The following is a 19,071-nucleotide window of genomic DNA, read 5'->3' on the forward strand; positions in this document are numbered from 1 at the left end:
GCCATGAAGGTTGCGGGTGTGCCCACCAGCGCCAACTATCGGCCAGATACCGCATATACATGTAAACAGCTCCAGTTCTTCTCATCCCGCTGGGTCTCTATCGGGGAGGAAGGGGGGGCCTTTAATTTATATATTCACCGGGTAAGTATATTCAAAAATTTATTTTATAATCAAAATATCATTTTTAAATATTAAACTTAGCCGGTGAATATATAATAGCTGATTCACACCCATGGTGGTGGGTAGAGACCAGTATTAATACAGTTTACGGCGTATATGCTTAGAGTTTTTGACAGTTATATCATAACAAAACCCAAATAAATATAGGTACCTGGTAAGGAAGCTGACTGACGATTACTCTGCCTTGTTAGTCTGCTTTCCTCACGAAGCCCAGCCATCCTCTTAGGATGCTGAAAGACTCCCAGGAGCTGAAGTATCAAGGGCGGCAACCCATACAACAGGACCTCATCAAAACCCTTAATCTGGGCGCTCTCAAGAAATGACATTTGACCACCCGCCAAATCAACCAGGATGCGAAAGGCTTCTTAGCCTTCCGTACAACCCAAAACAAGATTAAAAACATTTCAAGAAACAGATTAAAAGGATATTGGGATTAAGGGAATGTAGTGGTAGAACCCTCACCCACTACTGCACTCGCTGCAACGAATGGACCCAGTGTGTAGCAGTCCTCATAAAGAGTCTGGACATCTTTTAAGTAAAATGACGCGAATACCGACTTGCTTCTCCAAAAGGTCGCGTCCATAATACTTCGCAGAGATCTATTTTGCTTAAAGGCCACGGAAGTTGCTATAGCTCTTACTTCGTGCGTCTTAACCTTAAGCAAGCAACGGTCTTTTTCACTCAAATGAGAATGAGCCTCTCGAATCAAAAATCTAATAAAATATGACAAAGCATTCTTTGACATAGGTAATGATGGCTTCTTAACTGAGCACCACAAGGCCTCAGATCCACCTCGTAAGGACTTAGTACGAGCTAAGTAGAACTTAAGAGCTCTAACTGGACACAGTACTCTTTCAAGCTCGTTGCCTACGATCTCTGACAGGCAAGGTATATCAAATGACTTAGGCCAAGGACGAGAAGGCAGTTCATTTTTGGCCAAGAAACCAAGCTGAAGTGAACATGTGGCTTTATCTGTGGAAAAGCCGATGTTCCTACTGAAGGCATGGATCTCACTGACCCTTTTAGCCGAAGCCAAGCACACTAAGAAAAGTGTCTTGAGGGTGAGATCCTTCAGGGAGGCTGAATGTAATGGCTCAAACCTGTCTGACATTAGGAACCTTAGGACCACGTCTAAGTTCCATCCAGGAGTTGCCATACGACGCTCCTTAGAGGTCTCGAAAGACTTAAGGAGATCTTGGAGATCTTTATTATTGGAAAGATCTAAGCCTCTATGTCTAAAGACCGAAGCCAACATGCTCCTGTAACCCTTAATAGTGGGTGCTGAGAGGGAGCGAACATTTCTCAGATGTAAGAGAAAGTCTGCGATTTGGGCTACAGAGGTACTGGAAGAGGAAACAGATGCTGACTTGCACCAGTCTCGAAAGACTTCCCACTTCGACTGGTATACTTTGATGGTAGAAGCTCTCCTAGCTCTCGCAATCGCTCTGGCTGCCTCCTTCGAAAAGCCTCGAGCTCTTGAGAGTCTTTCGATAGTCTGAAGGCAGTCAGACGAAGCGCGGGGAGGCTTTGATGAAGATCCCTTACGTGGGGCTGCCGTAAGAGATCTATCCTTAGAGGAAGACTCCTTGGAATGTCTACCAGCCATTGAAGTACCTCTGTGAACCACTCTCGCGGGCCAGAGGGGAGCAACCAACGTCAACCTTGTCCCTTCGTGAGAGGCGAACTTCTGCAGTACCTTGTTGACTATCTTGAACGGTGGGAATGCGTACAAGTCCAGGTGAGACCAGTCCAGTAGAAACGCGTCTATGTGGGTCGCCTCTGGATCTGGGACTGGCGAGCAATAGATCGGGAGCCTTTTGGTCAACGAGGTGGCAAAGAGGTCTATGGAGGGTTGACCCCAAGTCGCCCAAAGACTCTTGCACACGTCCTTGTGGAGGGTCCATTCCGTGGGGATCACCTGACCTCTCCGACTGAGACAGTCTGCCAAGACGTTCAAGTCCCCCTGGATGAATCTTGTCAACAGGGAGATGCCTCGATTTTTTGACCATATGAGGAGGTCCCTTGCGATCACGTACAGTGTGTGGGAGTGAGTGCCTCCTTGCTTGGAGATGTACGCCAAAGCTGTGGTGTTGTCTGAATTGACCTCTACCACTTTGTTTCGAAGAATGCTCTCGAAACTCATCAAGGCCAAGTGGACTGCTAATAGCTCCTTGCCGTTGATGTGCATGCTCTTCTGAACCGACGTCCAAAGACCCGAACATTCCCGACCGTCCAGAGTCGCACCCCAACCCAAATCCGACGCGTCTGAGAACAACACGTGGTTTGGGTTCTTGACTGCCAGGGACAGACCCTCTCTCAGACTTATGTTGCTGTCCCACCAGTTCAGGCATGCTTTTACTGGCTCGGAGACCGGGATTGATACAGCTTCTAAAGTCTTGCTCTTGTTCCAGTGAGAGTCTAGATGGAACTGGAGAGGGCGAAGGTGAAGTCTCATTAGCGAGACAAACTGCTCCAGGGATGACAGAGTCCATACGAGACTCATCCAACTTCTTACTGAACAACGTTCTCTTTTCAGCATGAGTCGGACTTTGAGCAGGGCTTGTTCTATTCGGGTGGCAGACGGAAAAGCCCGAAAAACTAGACTGCGAATCTCCATCCCCAAATAGAGAATCGTCTGGGATGGAATCAGTTGAGACTTTTCTAAGTTGACCAAAAGTCTCAACTCCTTTGCCAGACCCAACGTCCAGTGTAGGTCCTGCAGACAGCGATGACTGGACGATGCTCTGAGAAGCCAGTCGTCCAAGTACAGGGAGGCTCGAATTCTCGATAAATGAAGGAATTTTGCCACATTCCTCATGAGCCTCGTAAACACGAGAGGAGCAGGACTGAGGCCGAAGCACAGTGCTCGAAACTGGTACACCACATTCCTGTAAACAAACCTCAGAAACGGTTGGGAATCCGGGTGTATAGGAATGTGGAAGTACGCATCTTGCAGGTTGAGAGAGACCATCCAGTCTCCCTCTCTGACCGCTGCTAGGACGGACTTCGTGGTCTCCATCGTAAATTTTGTTTTCGTAACAAAAACGTTGAGCGCACTGACGTCCAGCACTGGCCTCCAACCTCCTGTATGCTTTGGGACTAGGAAGAGACGGTTGTAAAATCCCGGTGATTGAAGGTCCGAGACTTTCACCACCGCTCCCTTCTCTAGCAACAGAGACACTTCGTGATGTAAAGCTTGTCTCTTTGACTCCTCTCGATACCTGGGAGAGAGGTCTAGAGGAACTGTTACTAGAGGAGGTCTGCGTACAAAAGGTATTTTGTACCCCTCCTTGAGCAACAACACAGACTCTTGGTTTGCACCCCTCTTCTCCCAGGCCTGCCAGAAGTTGGTCAGTCTGGCCCCTACCGCTGTCTGAGGACGTGGGCAGTCAGACTCTGCCACGGGAGGACTTGGCTCCTCTCCTCTTACCTCTCTTTCCGTCGGCACGAGAGCCTCCCCTGCTGGGAGCTCTGCCACGAAAGGGCGGGATAAACCTAGACGCAGGAGTCTCGATTCTGGGTCTCACAACAAAGGATGAAGAAGGAGCTCCCTTGCGAGCAGAAGAAGCCATCAGGTCATGTGTGTCCTTCTGTACAAGCGAAGCAGCAATGTCCTTAATCAGCTGTTGAGGAAACAAGGCAGCCGATAAGGGAGCAAAGAGAAGTTCCGATCTTTGACAGGGAGTAACTCCTGCTGAAAGGAAAGAGCAAAGGGTTTCTCTCTTCTTCAAGACTCCCGACGTAAAGGTGGAGGCGAGCTCATTGGAGCCATCGCGGATGGCTTTGTCCATACAAGACATAATAAGTAAGGACACATCTTGGTCAGCAGACGAGATCTTCCTACTTAATGCTCCTAGAGACCAATCTAAAAAGTTAAAAACTTCGAAGGCCCTGTATACCCCTTTAAGGAGATGGTCAAGGTCCGAGGAGGACCAACAAATTTTAGAGCGTCTCATGGCCAGGCGATGGGGAGAGTCTACGAGGCTTGAGAAGTCACCCTGGGCAGAGGCAGGGACTCCCAAGCCGAGAACTTCTCCCGTGTCATACCAGACGCTCGATCTAGAAGCTAGCTTAAAAGGTGGGAAGGCAAAGGCCGTCTTCCCCAAACTCCTCCTGGTAACCAACCAGTCGCCTAGAAGACGTAAAGCCCTCTTAGAAGAGCGAGAGAGCACTAGCTTAGTAAAGGCAGGCTTGGTAGCAGCTAAGCCTAGCGCAAACTCAGACGGAGGCGAACGAGGAGCAGCAGTAACAAAATGATCTGGGAAAAGATCCTTGAAAATCATCATGATTTTCTTAAAATCCATAGAAGGTTGCGCAGCCTTAGGCTCTTCTACGTCTGATAAAACATCCAAAGGATTATCAGTAGGAGGAGGATCAGCAACATCCTCATCTGAAGGAACCTCGTCCGACAACTGATGAGTCTCAAGCAAGGGAGAGACCTGCCGTGGTGGCAATGCTCGACTAGCAGAGTCCACACGCAAAGGAGCATCAGTAGCAGTCAAGGACGCTACGTCATGTAACTGCTTAAAGGACTGACCAGCAACAACAACAGAAGCGGGAGGACGCTCGACGTCAAGTCGAGACTGCCTTGACTGCCTAGATTGAGCAGTTAAAACAACTCTTGACTGCGGTGCTTGACGCTCAACGTCAAAACAAGTCAACTTAGCTGGTTGGCGAACGTCCTGAACGTCAACACGAGCATGCGGCAGCGGCTGAACGTCAACAAGCGGCTGAAAGTCAACACGGGACTGCATCGAGTGAGGCTCCAAGTCACGTGACTGACGTGACTTTATAACGTCAACGTCAACAGGACGAGCAAAGGCTCGTTTGGGCGGCTGACGGCCAGGATCTCGATCAGCGTAACGGCGAGGATCATCGTGAACCTGTTCAACGGTATACTCCTCCATAAGGGAGGCAAGCTTATTCTGCATATCCTGCAGGACAACCCATTTAGGATCAACGGGAGTCGGTACGGGTCGAGACGATGGTAACGTCTGTGACGGCAAAACATTGCCTAAACTAAGACTCTCGGAGCCCGTGTTACGCTTTTGTTTAGGCGGCGAGCAGTCTTCCGATGACTGCACAGGGTCAGAGCTGTCCCAATGGCTACAGCCAGGACGCTGGACCTGTCCTGAAGGGACTGACTTCCGCTTTAAGGGTCTAGAAACCTTGCTCCACGGTTTCTTACGCGAGAAGCCTTCGGATGACGAGGAGAAAACCGCCTCGCTCGTCTTATGGTAGGGGCGGTCTTGACGAGACACGCCCGAAACCATAGAGGGAACGTCTGTTCGTTGGTTAAAGCCTCTCGTCCCCATAAGTCCTACGACATTACTTCTCCCTGGTGCATGGGAGCTTGCAAGAGGTCTCGGACTAGGCGAACGACAAGCACGAACAGACGAACCCTCGGTCGCAACACTTATAACACTTTGCGCACTAATCACTTTATCCCCACGATTTTCTAATGTGGCACTCTGACACTTTAACACTTTTACATCCGCCATGAGTTGATTACGGTCCGCTGCCAAAGATTCAACTCTCTCGCCCAACGCTTGAATGGCATGCAACATATCCCGCATTGATGGTTCATGAGTGCTAGTAGAAGGTTCAGGCACAACTACTACAGGGGAAGGATTAGGTTCAGGGGCATGGGAGGAGGAAAATTCTAATGATCTAGAGGAACTTCTCCTCACCCTATCTCTCTCTAGCTTACGAGAATACTTATCAAACTCTAGCCAGTCGAATTCCGAAAGTACCACGCACTCATCACACCGATCTCCTAATTGGCAGGTTTTACCCCGGCAATTAGAACACACGGTATGTGGGTCGAGAGAGGCCTTTGGAAGACGTTTGTTACAATCCCTAGCATTACATTTACGAAATTTAGGAATCGGAGAAGGGTCAGCCATTTTGAAAAGTCAAAGAAAATCCAAAAACAATCCAAAGTCATCAACAATAAAATCTATCCAAAAAAGAGTTCAAGAGTTTTAATTGAAGATAAAAACACCTGCACTGCGAAAGCTCAAAACCAAAAAGAAGTACTTCACCAAGAATGACGAAAAACTCCTGGTCAACAGCGAGTAATGGAATCAACTTGTCGACAAGACCGACAGAGAAGAACTGGAGCTGTTTACATGTATATGCGGTATCTGGCCGATAGTTGGCGCTGGTGGGCACACCCGCAACCTTCATGGCGATCGCTCGCGAGTTTTAGTGTTTCTGTCGAGCCGTCCGAGACGTCAGCTATTATATATTCACCGGCTAAGTTTAATATTTAAAAATGCACGTTTATTCACAAATTTTTATACAAAGACGATCAATGTTGCTGCTCCTTTACTTTCAGTGACAGAAATTAATTGAAGATATTGATAGATAGGGGAACTGGTAGGAAAGTAGAGCAATAGAATACTTATATTGACAGTTAGCAAGTTATCTTCAGTTGCTGAAATTTTGCTGGTACAGTGACTTTCGGCTGAGAACATTGCGGAAGGGCCAGCTGCTTCCCTCCATTACTTATAGGACCACTTTTCGTCTTGGACATGACAAAATTTTGGCGATAGGTGTTTGTTGTCTGATTGAGAGACTCCTGTCGAAACCTAACTCTGTCGAATTTTTGGTTTTCTTAATACTTTCTTTCCTATCCCTTTGGACCAATTTCTTCTTGAAGCTTATATACCCATGTGTGGTCCGAGCTAATTACGATGGACAATCATTTACTTACTTTTAGATTGCTTTACCTTATGTAAAACATGGGCTCTTGTGTCTGCAGCCCGTAAAATGGACAATCGACATTGCCATATAGGGAGTTGTTTTTATTTTGTTCTCCCTGATTGGTCTCCTTTAGAACGCCCACTTTGGTCATGCCATAGAAGCTTCTAGGGCAAGTTATTTGGACTCGGTTTTGTGGCATATAATAAAAGTATGGTAAGGGAAGCCAGGTGTTGCTATTTCCCAAAAGAAAAAATGATATTCACTGAAACTTGGTTTGTCCCCGAAGTGTTTCCCACAGTAATGAAGGTGATGCAATCTTTGATCAAACACTAGCTAAATTTCTTCTCTTGGAATATATACAGTACAGTTATCCTATTTATAGTGAGAGGTCAAGGAGGGCTTCCAGTACCACTCCTACCCCTACCCTTGGTAAGCCAGCAGGAGCAGCTAGACTTGTCATCAAAGCAAGGAATGTTGTCCTTATTGTCTTGAAGAATTTTGATATTAAAGACAAAGAGGGACCTGATACTAAATAAAAGGGTTGAATAAGGAAAATTATGAAAAGTATAAGAAAAAAGTTCTAAGTGCTAGTTTTCTATTTACATTAGATTCAAGAGGAGTAAACTGCATTTTTGTCTTATCATCACACCACCATCAGCAGTACTAGGTAACACCACCACCCCAATTTTTGCCAGCAGTCAGTCTCCTGTTCTTTCCTGTTTCTGGATGGGTTGAGGGTGGGAGTGTTTTGCTGCCTGAGGTGGAAGGAGGTTGGGGTGTGCTTGGGCACAGTTTTCACTCTACCTATCTCTTGGTGGGTTCCTTCTGGGTTCCACTATTCCACCCTGGGATAAGTGATTTACAGAGGCCATTAACACACACACACACATATGGATTGATTGTGTTATCGTGAAGAGGAGATTTTCATAAAGAACGTTTATAGATCTGTTGTACAAAAATAAATTCCTATTAAAAGGTTCTAGAGTTTCATTTGGTTATTGATTAAACAACTTTTCGTTGTTGCCATTGCCATAGCCAAGCAGAAACTAATATCAACTGAGAGTGCGGTACAATAATGTTCATGCATTATCTATGGAGCCAGGGAAAGGGGTCAGGGCCGAGTGATGTTCTTAAAATGCGTCAACTATAGTTGTAGAACCAATACCTTCTTAACAGGTTACCAGTACAATTGATATGACTCCTTGTTAATCTAAAGAACCTCTGGTTTCCCAAATACTTCACTCCAGATTTTTTTAGGCTCCAAAGACTTGTTTAGTCTAAATTTCCTAGAGGGGAAAGAATTATCTCCATCTATAGTAGATAGATATGAGGGTATTGTATTGGATTTTTTACAAAAAAGGTTTTTCTTTTAACATTTCAATACAAACCCAAACAAACACCGAAGTTATTTTTAATTACTTTTGGAGATGCTTTGGAACCTTGATATACTGCCAGACAGGTGGGAATTTTTCTTTTGCTACTGAGCTTGATGTACAAAATTAGGGTATTGGAAAATAATGAGTTTGTAAAACCCTTTTTTTCCACAATGTCCTCGACTGTTACTTAGCTTTTTATTTAAACATAAATACATACAGTAAGGGATCCAAGACACTACTGTCAAATAAAGTATTCACAGTAGACTGGAGTACTGTATGATTGGACTAGAAGATTTTTGTGATTCTAATCAATAACAAAAATGGCCAAACCTCAGACATGACTAAGGACATGTCTGAGGCGTTTGTCTTGCAGTGAACTAGTGTATGGTGCAAATAGTGGGGCATGAAGCTGAATCCTAACAAAACTCAAAGTATGATTGTATGTAGGTCAAGGGCAGTGGCTCCTCAACATCTGGGTCTCAGCATTGATAATGTTTCTTTAATCTTTTTGACTAAGATTTTAGGTGTGATTCTCAACAGCAAATTTACTTTTGAGAAACACATTAGGTCTGCGTCTTCTTCAATTGCACAAAAAATTGGCTTATTGAGAAAGTCTTTTAAGATTTTCGGTGATCAATCTATTCTGAAGAAGTGTTTTAATTCTTTCATTCTACCTTCTTTTAGTATTGTTCTCCTGTCTGGTCTCCAGCTGCTGATTCTCATCTTTTGTTGGACAAGAACTTACAGTCTATTAAATTTCCTGTTTCTGATCTGAATATTAATCTCTGGCACTGTCATTCAATTAGTTTGTTATGCATGTTGGATAAGATTTTTCATAATTCTTATCATCCTTTACATTCAGATCTTCCTGGACAGTTCCATCCTGTGCGTAGTATTAGGTATGCAGTAAATTCTAATAGTCAGGCCGCTCAATGCTACACATTATTCTAGAAGGTTTGTTCCAGCTGTGACCAAGTTCTGGAATGATCTTCCTAATCGGTTAGTTGAATCGGTGGAACTTCAAAAGTTTAAACTTGCAGCAAATGTTTTTATGTTGTACAGGCTGACATAAGTCTTTGTATAGTTTATATATGAAATATGTTTTAATGTTGTTACTGTTTTTAAAATATTTTATTTTAATTGTTCATTATTTTTATATCATATATTTATTTCCTTATTTACTGTCCTCACTGTGCTATTTTTCCCTGTTGGAGTCCTTCGGCTTGTAGCATTTTGCTTTTCCAATTAGGGTTGTAGCTTGGCTAGTGATAATCATAATACTTTGTTGTTGTGGATGTGTATATGTATGTGTGTATGTATGTATTTAATGACAAAGTAATGAAAATTTAATAGAAATACAGCATTCTGAACTTTTGGGTAGTAATGATGTATTCTTCCATCAGAAATTGAAGAACTCAAACTCAAGTTGAAGGAATACGAAGTTCACTACTATTCTCCAAGTCAAGAGTTCTTCAATCAGTGGGGAGATGGTGGAGTGGCAATTGTAGACCAGATCATCTGCTCCTATGCAAGGTAAGAATCATTGATATTTGTATTTGTATTTTAGATATAAATTTTGAGTATCAGTGTGAGATGGTGGTTTATTAAATTTGTGCTATACAGTATTTCCATTTTGATCATGTGATTGTAACTTATTTCTGAACCTTGACCTGTCAGGATAATCCATGTTATCTGTGTACATCTTACAAAGTGTATGAAAAAAATATTTTTCTCCGTATACATATACAAATATCTCACAAAATGTATGAAAAAGGGATTTTGACGAAGGAAAAATCTATTTCTGGGCGAGAGACCTGTGCCGCCCAGTGAAATGCTCCTTTAGCATCATTTCTAAGGTATATAACTGCTAAATATTACCAGAGAAAAAATTGCATAGGAATGCCAGGTATGAACCCAGCTCGCTCACCTAAAAGGTGTCGGTATATTATAACTGGGGCGTGAAAATCAATAGCAGAGGTCTCGAACCAATTAGATATCTCCTCGTCAAATATCCCCGAAACCAAGAGTCCACTACTGACCGTCACTACCAACACGTCCACTCACGCCATTGACGTCACTCCTCATAGCACCCAAGTTTGGGTCCATCAGGGAGGGAGAGCAGAGGGTGGGTTCACTGGGCGGCACAGGTCTCTCGCCCAGAAATAGATTTTTCCTTCGTCAAAATCCCTTTTCTGGGCTCGACCTGTGCCGCCCAGTGAAATAGTACCAGAGAAATGGTCCCAAACTTGGAACCAAAATCTAAGTAGGAAAGAAAAATTAAAGTCTAACATACCAAAAACATGATTTAATACAAGGTAAATCTAAATTACAAGGTATTCGAGATAAATGAAAATTCTCCTTACGTAACTATATTAAGGTAAGGTAAGTATAAAAACATAGAATGCAAAACTGAATGTAAAATCTTTGATTATAAAGGAGGAAAACACAAGTCACCAAAATGAGGTCCCAGCTAAGGGGACACCAGGACAAAGTTCAAAACAATGAGATTACTGTAAGGATAAAGAATTATTAACAATCTCGAATAAATATAAAGCGAGGCATGGACAAAATTTTTTTAAATATTAAGGACTGTACATAAGGATGCAACTGAAGGGTGCAATCCATAAAAATAAACCAAACTACTGTAGGGACAATAAGCGAGGCAGGTAGGGGGAGGAAAAAAAGGATAAAGCAAGACTGTGATTAAGACTCGTGATGTTCAGGAGGAACCACATTCCCTGCTGCCACTGTTGCAAATTTTAGGGCTTCCAAAGGTTTTAAATAATGGCGTTTGAAAACTGTTGGGGACTTCCAGCCTGTATATTTCGTGAGGTCATCAAATTTCATATGATGGAAATAATTAATAGAAGTAGCTACAGCTCGAATATCATGGACATGAGGGAATGATTCTGGGTTAGCCAGTTTAATGAAGTACAGAATCTGTTGTCTGATTCCTTTAAGGGTGATGGTTCCTCCGTTCTCTCTAATAAACAAGGGCCCCGAGGACTTAGTGGAAGTTCTATTTAAGTAGTCTTTCAAAGTTATAACTGGACATAAGGATGGATCCTGTGGAAGGAGAACAATCTTCCAGGGGGACCATCTATTCTGGGGGTCCTCATTCTTTGCTAAGACTGTTTTGTCAGGGGAGAGAAGAACCTCTCCTGACAAGAGAAATTCAATATGACCTGGATCTCTAGACAAGGCTGAAAGTTCCGAAATTCTGGCGCCAGGGGCTAGGCTCATTAGGAATAGGGTTTTCCGTAATAATGGAATATAAGCACATGATTCATTAAGAGTGTCAGAAGCCAATCTAAGAACGTCATTTAGAAACCAGGAAACTGCGCTAGGACGAGTTGATGGTTTCAATCTGGCACAAGCTTTTGGGATGGAAGCGAGGTATGAATCCGTAAGGTCAATATTGAAACCAATTTGAAAAATCTTTTTCAAGGCCGATTTAATAGTAATAGTGCTAGCTGCTAGGCCAGATTCAAATAGAGTTCTAAAAAAGGTTACTGTTAGGTTCATAGTCATCATCTCAACCTTTGAGTCCCTTAAAAACTTGGCGAGTTTCTTAACAGCCGAGTCATATTGTCGAAGGGTGGATTCTCTTTTATTCGATTCCAAAAACAAAGTATTTTGAGGATCAATATCTGCACCTCGTTGGGCTGCAAATTTCATAAAGTCCATAAAGTTAGGGCACTCTGAGTGTTTGAGGAAGCGAACACAGTGCAAGTTTGTACTGTCTGTGTTAGTATTGGATTGGGGATTTGTCGAGGGTGGAGACCCAGTTCCACCAGAAGGGGGAACCAGTTGCTCTTGGGCCAGTTGGGGGCTACTAGAGCTACTTGCCCTTTGAAAGTTCTGAGCTTGTCCAACACTTTCATCAACAGGTTGATTGGTGGAAATAGATAAATCCTCTCCCAAGTGTTCCAATCCAGTGACATTGCATCTGTGGCATAGGCTAGGGGGTCCAGGTTGGGGGCTACGTAGCACTCTAGTTTGTGGTTGGACTCTGTCGCAAACAGGTCCACCTGGAGGCCCGGAACCTGGGATAAGATCCACTTGAATGACTTGAGGTCCAGGGACCATTCTGACTCTAGTGGGGTTGTCCTGGACAGAGCGTCCGCTACCACATTGCGTACTCCCGCCAGATGGACTGCTGACAGATGCCACTTGTTCGATGTCGCCATGGAGAAAATGGCTATCATCACATGGTTTATGTGCCCCGATTTGGAGCCTCCCCTGTTTATGCAGCGAACTATGACTTCGCTGTCTAGAACCAATCTGATGTGTTGGTTTCGGGCTGGGGCCAAGCGATTCAGAGTTAGGAACACCGCCATGGCTTCTAAGACGTTTATGTGAAATTGGCGGAACATTGGCGACCAAAGGCCTTGGGTTTTCTTGAACTGGGAGTATCCCCCCCAGCCTGTTAAGGAGGCGTCTGTGTGAATGACCAGCTTTGGAGGTGGATATTGCAAAGGGACGGATTTTGCCAGATTTTTTACCAATGTCCATGGTCGGAGCCTTTTCTTTAGGATTGAAGGGAGACGAGCTCTTTTGTCTCGATACCTCTTGTTCGCCCTGGAACGCCAAATCCGGTTTATATCTTTCAACCTGGCCTTCAGTAATATGTCTGTTACTGAGGCAAACTGGAGGGCACCCAGAATCCTCTCTTGATTTCTCCTGGACGTCAATTTGTCCTTGAGGAAGCGTTTCGTGTTCTTTGCTATTTCTTTTCTTTTGGCCGATGGGAGGCATAAGGTGTGGGAATTTAGGTCCCATTGTAATCCTAGCCATTGGAATTTCGACTTCGGGACTAGGCGAGATTTCCCGAAATTGATCTGGAACCCCAAGTGTTGAAGGAATGATATGACCTTGTTCGTTGCCGTCAGGCAGTTCTCGACGCTGTTCGACCAAACGAGCCAGTCGTCTAGGTAAGCTACTGCCTGAATTCCTTGGGTTCTTAATTCTTGGAGTACCGTCTCTGCCAGTTTGGTGAATATTCTGGGTGCTATATTGAGTCCGAACGGCATTACTTTGAAGGTGTATGCTTGTTTGCCTAGTTTGAAGCCTAGGTAAGGACAAAAGTGCCTTGGTATCGGAACATGATAGTAGGCATCTGTATTATTATTATTATTATTATTAAATGCTAAGCTACAACCCTAGTTGGAAAAGCAGGATGCTATAAAGCCCAGGGGCTCCAACAGGGAAAATAGCCCAGTGAGGAAAGGAAACAAGGAAAAATAAAATATTCTAAGAACAGCAAAAACATTGAAATAAATATTTCCTATATAAACTATAAAAACTTTAACAAAACAAGAGGAAGAGAAACTAGATAGAACAGTGTGCCCGAGTGTACCCTCAAGCAAGAGAACTCTAACCCAAGACAGTGGAAGACCATGGTACAGAGGCTATGGCACTACCCAAGACTAGAGAACAATGGTTTGATTTTGGAGTGTCCTTCTCCTAGAAGAGCTGCTTACCATAGCTAAAGAGCCTCTTCTACCCTTACCAAGAGGAAAGTGGCCACTGAACAAATACAGTTTAGTAGTTAACCCCTCGAGAGAAGAAGAATTGTTTGGTAATCTCAGTGTTGTCAGGTGTATGAGGATAGAGGAGAATCTGTATAGAATAGGCCAGACTATTCGGTGTCTGTGTAGGCAAAGGGAAAGAACCGTAACCAGAGAGAAAGATCCAATGTAATATTGTCTGGCCAGTCAAAGGACCCCATAACTCTCTAGTGGTAGTATCTTAGAGGTGGTGACGGCCCCACGGGGAAGTAAGGTCCGCACCTGAGAGACGGTTAGCATGTGAAACTTGTCGCATTGAATGTAAGAGTTCAGATGGGACAGGTCTAGGATTACTCTTCTTTTGTCTGAGTCTTTCTTTGGCACGCTGAACAAGCGACCTTGAAATTTCAAGTGACGTGCCTTTCTGATTGAATTCTTTTGTAGCAGATCGCTTGCATACAAGGCTAATTCTTCTGTTGGATGTTGGTAAAAACTGCTTGGTGGAGGGGGGGGCCCTTCTATCCAACTCCACCCCAGACCTTTGGAAATTATACTGAATGCCCAACTGCTGAAAGTCCAATTCTTTCGGAAGATGTAGAGTCTTCCCCCTACCTGAGATCTTTCAATAATTCGGGGAGGATTTACCTCCTCGGCCTCGGGGGGCGATTCTTCCACTACAGTACCTCTGTTACGAAAGGTACCTCTCGCGCCAGAGCCTCTGGTACGCTGGTAACCTTGAGAGGCACCCTGAGTCTCAAAGGTGGGGTTGAAGACCGGGGAAGCATAGGTAGTGGAGGCTATCTGGGCTTGAGGGACCAACACATACTGTTGTTGGGGTTGGCCCTTTGAAGTGGAAAGGAGATTCCCTTGAGCCAGCGGGACCGTTTGAACCACCTGCTAGGGCTGCCAGTTTTGAAAGGAGTGGAATGGCCTTAGTCTCTTCCTGCCGCGAGATTGGTTAGTGGCAGGTTCGAACTTACGCTTAGGGCCTAAACCCCATCGAACCTTAAGGCTCTGGTTGACCCTAGCCGCTTCACTGAGGACGCTATTAACCAGATCTTCGGGAAATAAGTCCATACCCCAAACTGGGGCTTTAATGAGTTCGTTAGGCTCATGTCTGATGGTGGCTTCAGCTAAGACGTGCTTGCGGCAGCGGCGTCTGGCTGTCAGGAAGTCGTAAGCATCCGACAACAAAGTGTGGAGTAACGACTTCATCAATACTTTGAAGAGGGGTTCTTCTTCATACAGGAAAGAAGTCAATTCCGCCATCGTCGCCGAGTTGATAGAACGACTCAGGCGCATACGTGCCTCAAACTCGAGGCGAATCAAGGAATCCAGGAGCCTGGGAAGCCTCTCACTAAACTGAGTGGAGGCACAATCAGGGCTTAGCTTACCTACGGTAAATGTCACCGGGGCATTAGACCAGCAATCATGATCCCTCGGGAAAACAAGGGAAGTCAAGTCCGTCTCCCGCAACTGGGGTAATGGCTTGTCTTCATTTACGGCTTGCTGAGCAAGGTCCATAATTTTAGTGACACACGGAGTAGGGGTTCGCTCGTCTGCCAAAAACATTGTATATGAGCTCTTAAAGGGAGTGAGCATCGTATTGACACACTCCAGCTCATTCAGGGTCCGAACCCAAGTGGATTGAGCCTGTTCCTTAGGGTAGATCACGGTCTCCTTAGGAACTTTGTCTAGCCGAACAAGCGCCTCCTCGGTGAGGCGGGCGAAACCAGGGAAAGGAAACTGCAGACCCGGCGGGTAGAACTCAAAGTCTTCCACCGGCCGGGTGCCAAAACCCTCGATGGTCAACATCCCATCTTTAAAGGGAGCATGAATGGCCAACTTCCACGGATTGTTCTTGACAAATTCCGGGAGTTTCGAGGCATCCGGGATAGCGTACTGCTGTTGTTGGGGCAGGCCGGAGCGCATGAGATTCTCGACGAGAGACTCTTGGTTTCGCACCTTCGTGACGAGGGTGTTAACCAGGGAACCAATTCGTTCCAAGGTGTTGGAGAAAGCTGTAGCGTTGAAGGAAGGCGCCGGGGCGGTCACCGCCGGCTGCGTAGGATGCGAGCCGGGTATCACTCTCGACTCCGGGGCGGGAGGAGCATGTGCGACTGAGTCCACGGGGACTTTAGAAGACGAAACTCTAGAAGACGAAGTCCTAGAGGGTTTGGAAGGTTTTGTCGATTTGGAAGACCTGTGGGTCTTCGTTAGAGGTTTACGGGAAGGTCTAACCTTAGGCAACACAGAAGGATTGCTGACATCAGCCAGATGTCGGCAACACAGAAGGATTGCTGACATCAGCCAGATGTCGTCCTGAAAACCCCTGAAAAGAAGAAGCAGAAGAAGTAGAGAAAGCCGGGCTAAGGACAGGAATCTTAGACCAAGACCTACCTGGGTCTGGCTCGTCCAAAGCCATAGGCTCGATGTCCAGATTCATAGCCGCGACGTCGCTAGTAATCGATTCTCCCGGAGCACCGTGGTTCTCGGAGAGGAGTTATTCATTGATCCCAGCAATGATAGGGTCCGCCACCTCCTTGGGAACCGCAGCTGAATGTTTAGCGCTAGGGTAGATAAGGGTGCACATTTCTTCGGAGAGGACGTAGGGGTTCCTAGCCTTGACATTGCGGGCGAACCCACCGACCCAAGACCTTAAGAGTCGCCAAGGCCGAAGTCTTAGAAGACTGTGAACTCTGAAAGAGAATGTACCGTTACTAATAAAGGGGAGGTGGAGAACTCCGAGAAGGGGTGAATAAACCGAACATATGCGTCGTCTAACGAAGAGAAAGGAGTAAATTCAATCAGAATACACCAGGATAACAAGGCAAATCCAGAGATTAAACCTGAGTAAAAATTAAAATGTTTAATAACGGTAGGAACACTTACTGAGTCCGAAGTGAGCGTAGAGACAAGTTCGTAGCAGACCACACAGTTGTCGGGGTGCCAAACGATCAAATCAACGACGTGGACCGCACAGTGGGCATGGGATTTGCAACATCATGGCCGCATGCTTGTTGCAGAACGGCAGCACAGGCTGTCATCAGCCAGCGGACAACCTGTAATAATAAGGATACATAAGTATCACAAGTAAACTAGTATCCTAAGGGGATCCCGGGTGTGCTGGATCTTAAAAGTAAAACGATAAAGAAACCTTTTTCAATAGGATACTATAAAGAGGTTCCCCCGGTAGGACCGGGGGTAACAAGCATAATAAATTAACTTATAACGTTAAAACGATTCCGTGTTATCGAGATCATTCTAGATAAATAAAGGTAAGGGAGATATCATCCCTTTGGCATCGGAGTGTGTAAAAGTAAAGATGTAAGGTTAACACAACATGCTTCCCGTTAGCTCCGGGGAGACAACTGAGGAAGGTAGTAGGACACCTCGACCTACCGGGGTAGGGAGGGGGGGAGGGGGTTGATGACTCCCCGCCAACCGCAAGAACCTTAATAACAATAGTCTAAAAAACACTCTCAATAAACACTCAATAAAACTCGTGCAATATTACCCCGGCATAGGGGTACAGGCGGAGAAAGCTCAAAACAAAAAAGAAACAACCAAAACTCCCCGATCTCCCGATGGCCAATCGAGGAGCGCGGGGAATCCGGCTGCGGCGAGGTAATGAAGTGAGCAACTCAACTATATGTAACGGCTGTTCTCGGCTCTGGTAAGGCAAAGGGTCAGGCGGTATCCCGGGGAGGGATGGTAGGGGGAGGGGGGGTCGGGCGTAAGGACGAGAGGACTCGGCCGAGAACCCGAACAGTTGACTCCCAAGTCTCGTAGAGACGGCAGGTATCCCCAGAGGGGATAGGGAGTATGGGGTGGCATACTCATGGGCAGGTAGTGGGAGGAGCCAGAGAGAAGCAGCAGGTGGAGCACGAGGTGATCACGTGAAACCGAGTGAGGACAGGAGTACCAACCTGTCCGACCGGAATCGCGAGATACCAACAGAACGAATGATCACATAACGGAATAAAATGAAATATAACTAGGTTAAGGCATGCAAAATAAGCTGATAAAGCTATAACAACGCTGAAAGAGAGGAAAGCAAGAAAAAGGCAGGGAAAAAACAAAATAAACGCAAGGGCGAGCCCTCCAGCACGGGTAAGTACCGAGCTTGACAGGGGGGCCAACATGACACCAATCAGGTACGATGCCGAACGGTAAAGTAAAATACGTTAAAAAACTGCCGATCGAGAGTCCCCCTCGAGAAAACAGGACTAAACTCTAAAAAATAACAGCGAATCCGTAATATCGCAAGAAAAGAGTAAACTAATCCTAAAATACCAGCATAAAGCGTCTTCACGGAACTAGCCGAGAAGGAGGCCGCCATAACCTAATAAAAGCATGGGAGTAACCATAGCGATAACAAAAACAGTAATAATAATCGCCAAAGCATCGGTAATAGCGCAATAAGTTCAAAACGAATAACAATTAGTATGGGAGACCAATTGTAAAGCGTTAAGAACGAGCTAAGAGGTAGCAAGAACCAAAAATGGCCACCGCGTCGCGGGGCCGCAAACAATAGCGAAACAAATAAACATGAAAAACACTAAAATTTAATTTAATGCTACCTCCAAAAGCTCAGAAATCATAAATCTGGTACTTAACTTTGATGAGGAAGCTTGAGAGTCCGACATCATGAACAGAAAAAGGCGCTAAAATCCCGAAAGCACAAGTGAAAAAATCACAGCAACAAATCAAGTGAGATGCTAAATGAGGAGTGTCGTCATTGGCGTGGATGGACGTGTTGGTAGCGACGGTCAGTAGTGGACTCTTGGTTTCGGGGATATTTGACGAGGAGATATCTAATTGGTTCGAGACCTCTGCTAGTGATTTTCACGCCCCAGTTATAATATACCGACACCTTTTAGGTGACCGAGCTGGGTTCATACCTGGCATTCCTATGCAATTTTTTCTCTGGTAATATTTAGTAGTTATATACCTTAGAAATGATGCTAAAGGAGCATTTCACTGGGCGGCACAGGTCGAGCCCAGAAAAATATTTTTCTCCATAAACATATATCTCCTGTATACATCTTACAAAATGGATAAACAGAAAATATTTTTCTCCATATACGTACGCAAATCTTTTATCTATTATGAGTACCTTAATCCATACTCTTCTGACTGAATATGTTGCAGTGTCATTTAGTTGGAGCTTCAGAAAAAAAAAAAATAGTTTTTGCTTTTCTTTCAGAAATAATTTTATCACTGGTTTGAGGTCACATTTTTATAGATACTACTCTTGAGTTGGTTTGTCAAATGCTTACCAAGATCTATAAATG

At 45.0% G+C, this 19,071-nt stretch overlaps 1 protein-coding gene across 1 annotated transcript in view; it reads left to right on the forward strand.

Annotated features, from left to right (window-relative positions):
* LOC137628848 (GDP-fucose protein O-fucosyltransferase 2-like) overlaps nucleotides 1–19,071 on the forward strand; it is a 91,664-nt gene that overhangs the window by 66,294 nt on the left and 6,299 nt on the right. The window contains exon 8 of the mRNA XM_068360091.1: nucleotides 9,668–9,797. Within this exon, the coding sequence (XP_068216192.1) occupies nucleotides 9,668–9,797 (130 nt within the window). The remainder of the gene's footprint in view (nucleotides 1–9,667; nucleotides 9,798–19,071) is intronic.

This window comes from Palaemon carinicauda, chromosome 2 (assembly GCF_036898095.1).
Source record: "Palaemon carinicauda isolate YSFRI2023 chromosome 2, ASM3689809v2, whole genome shotgun sequence".
NCBI lineage: Eukaryota > Metazoa > Arthropoda > Malacostraca > Decapoda > Palaemonidae > Palaemon > Palaemon carinicauda.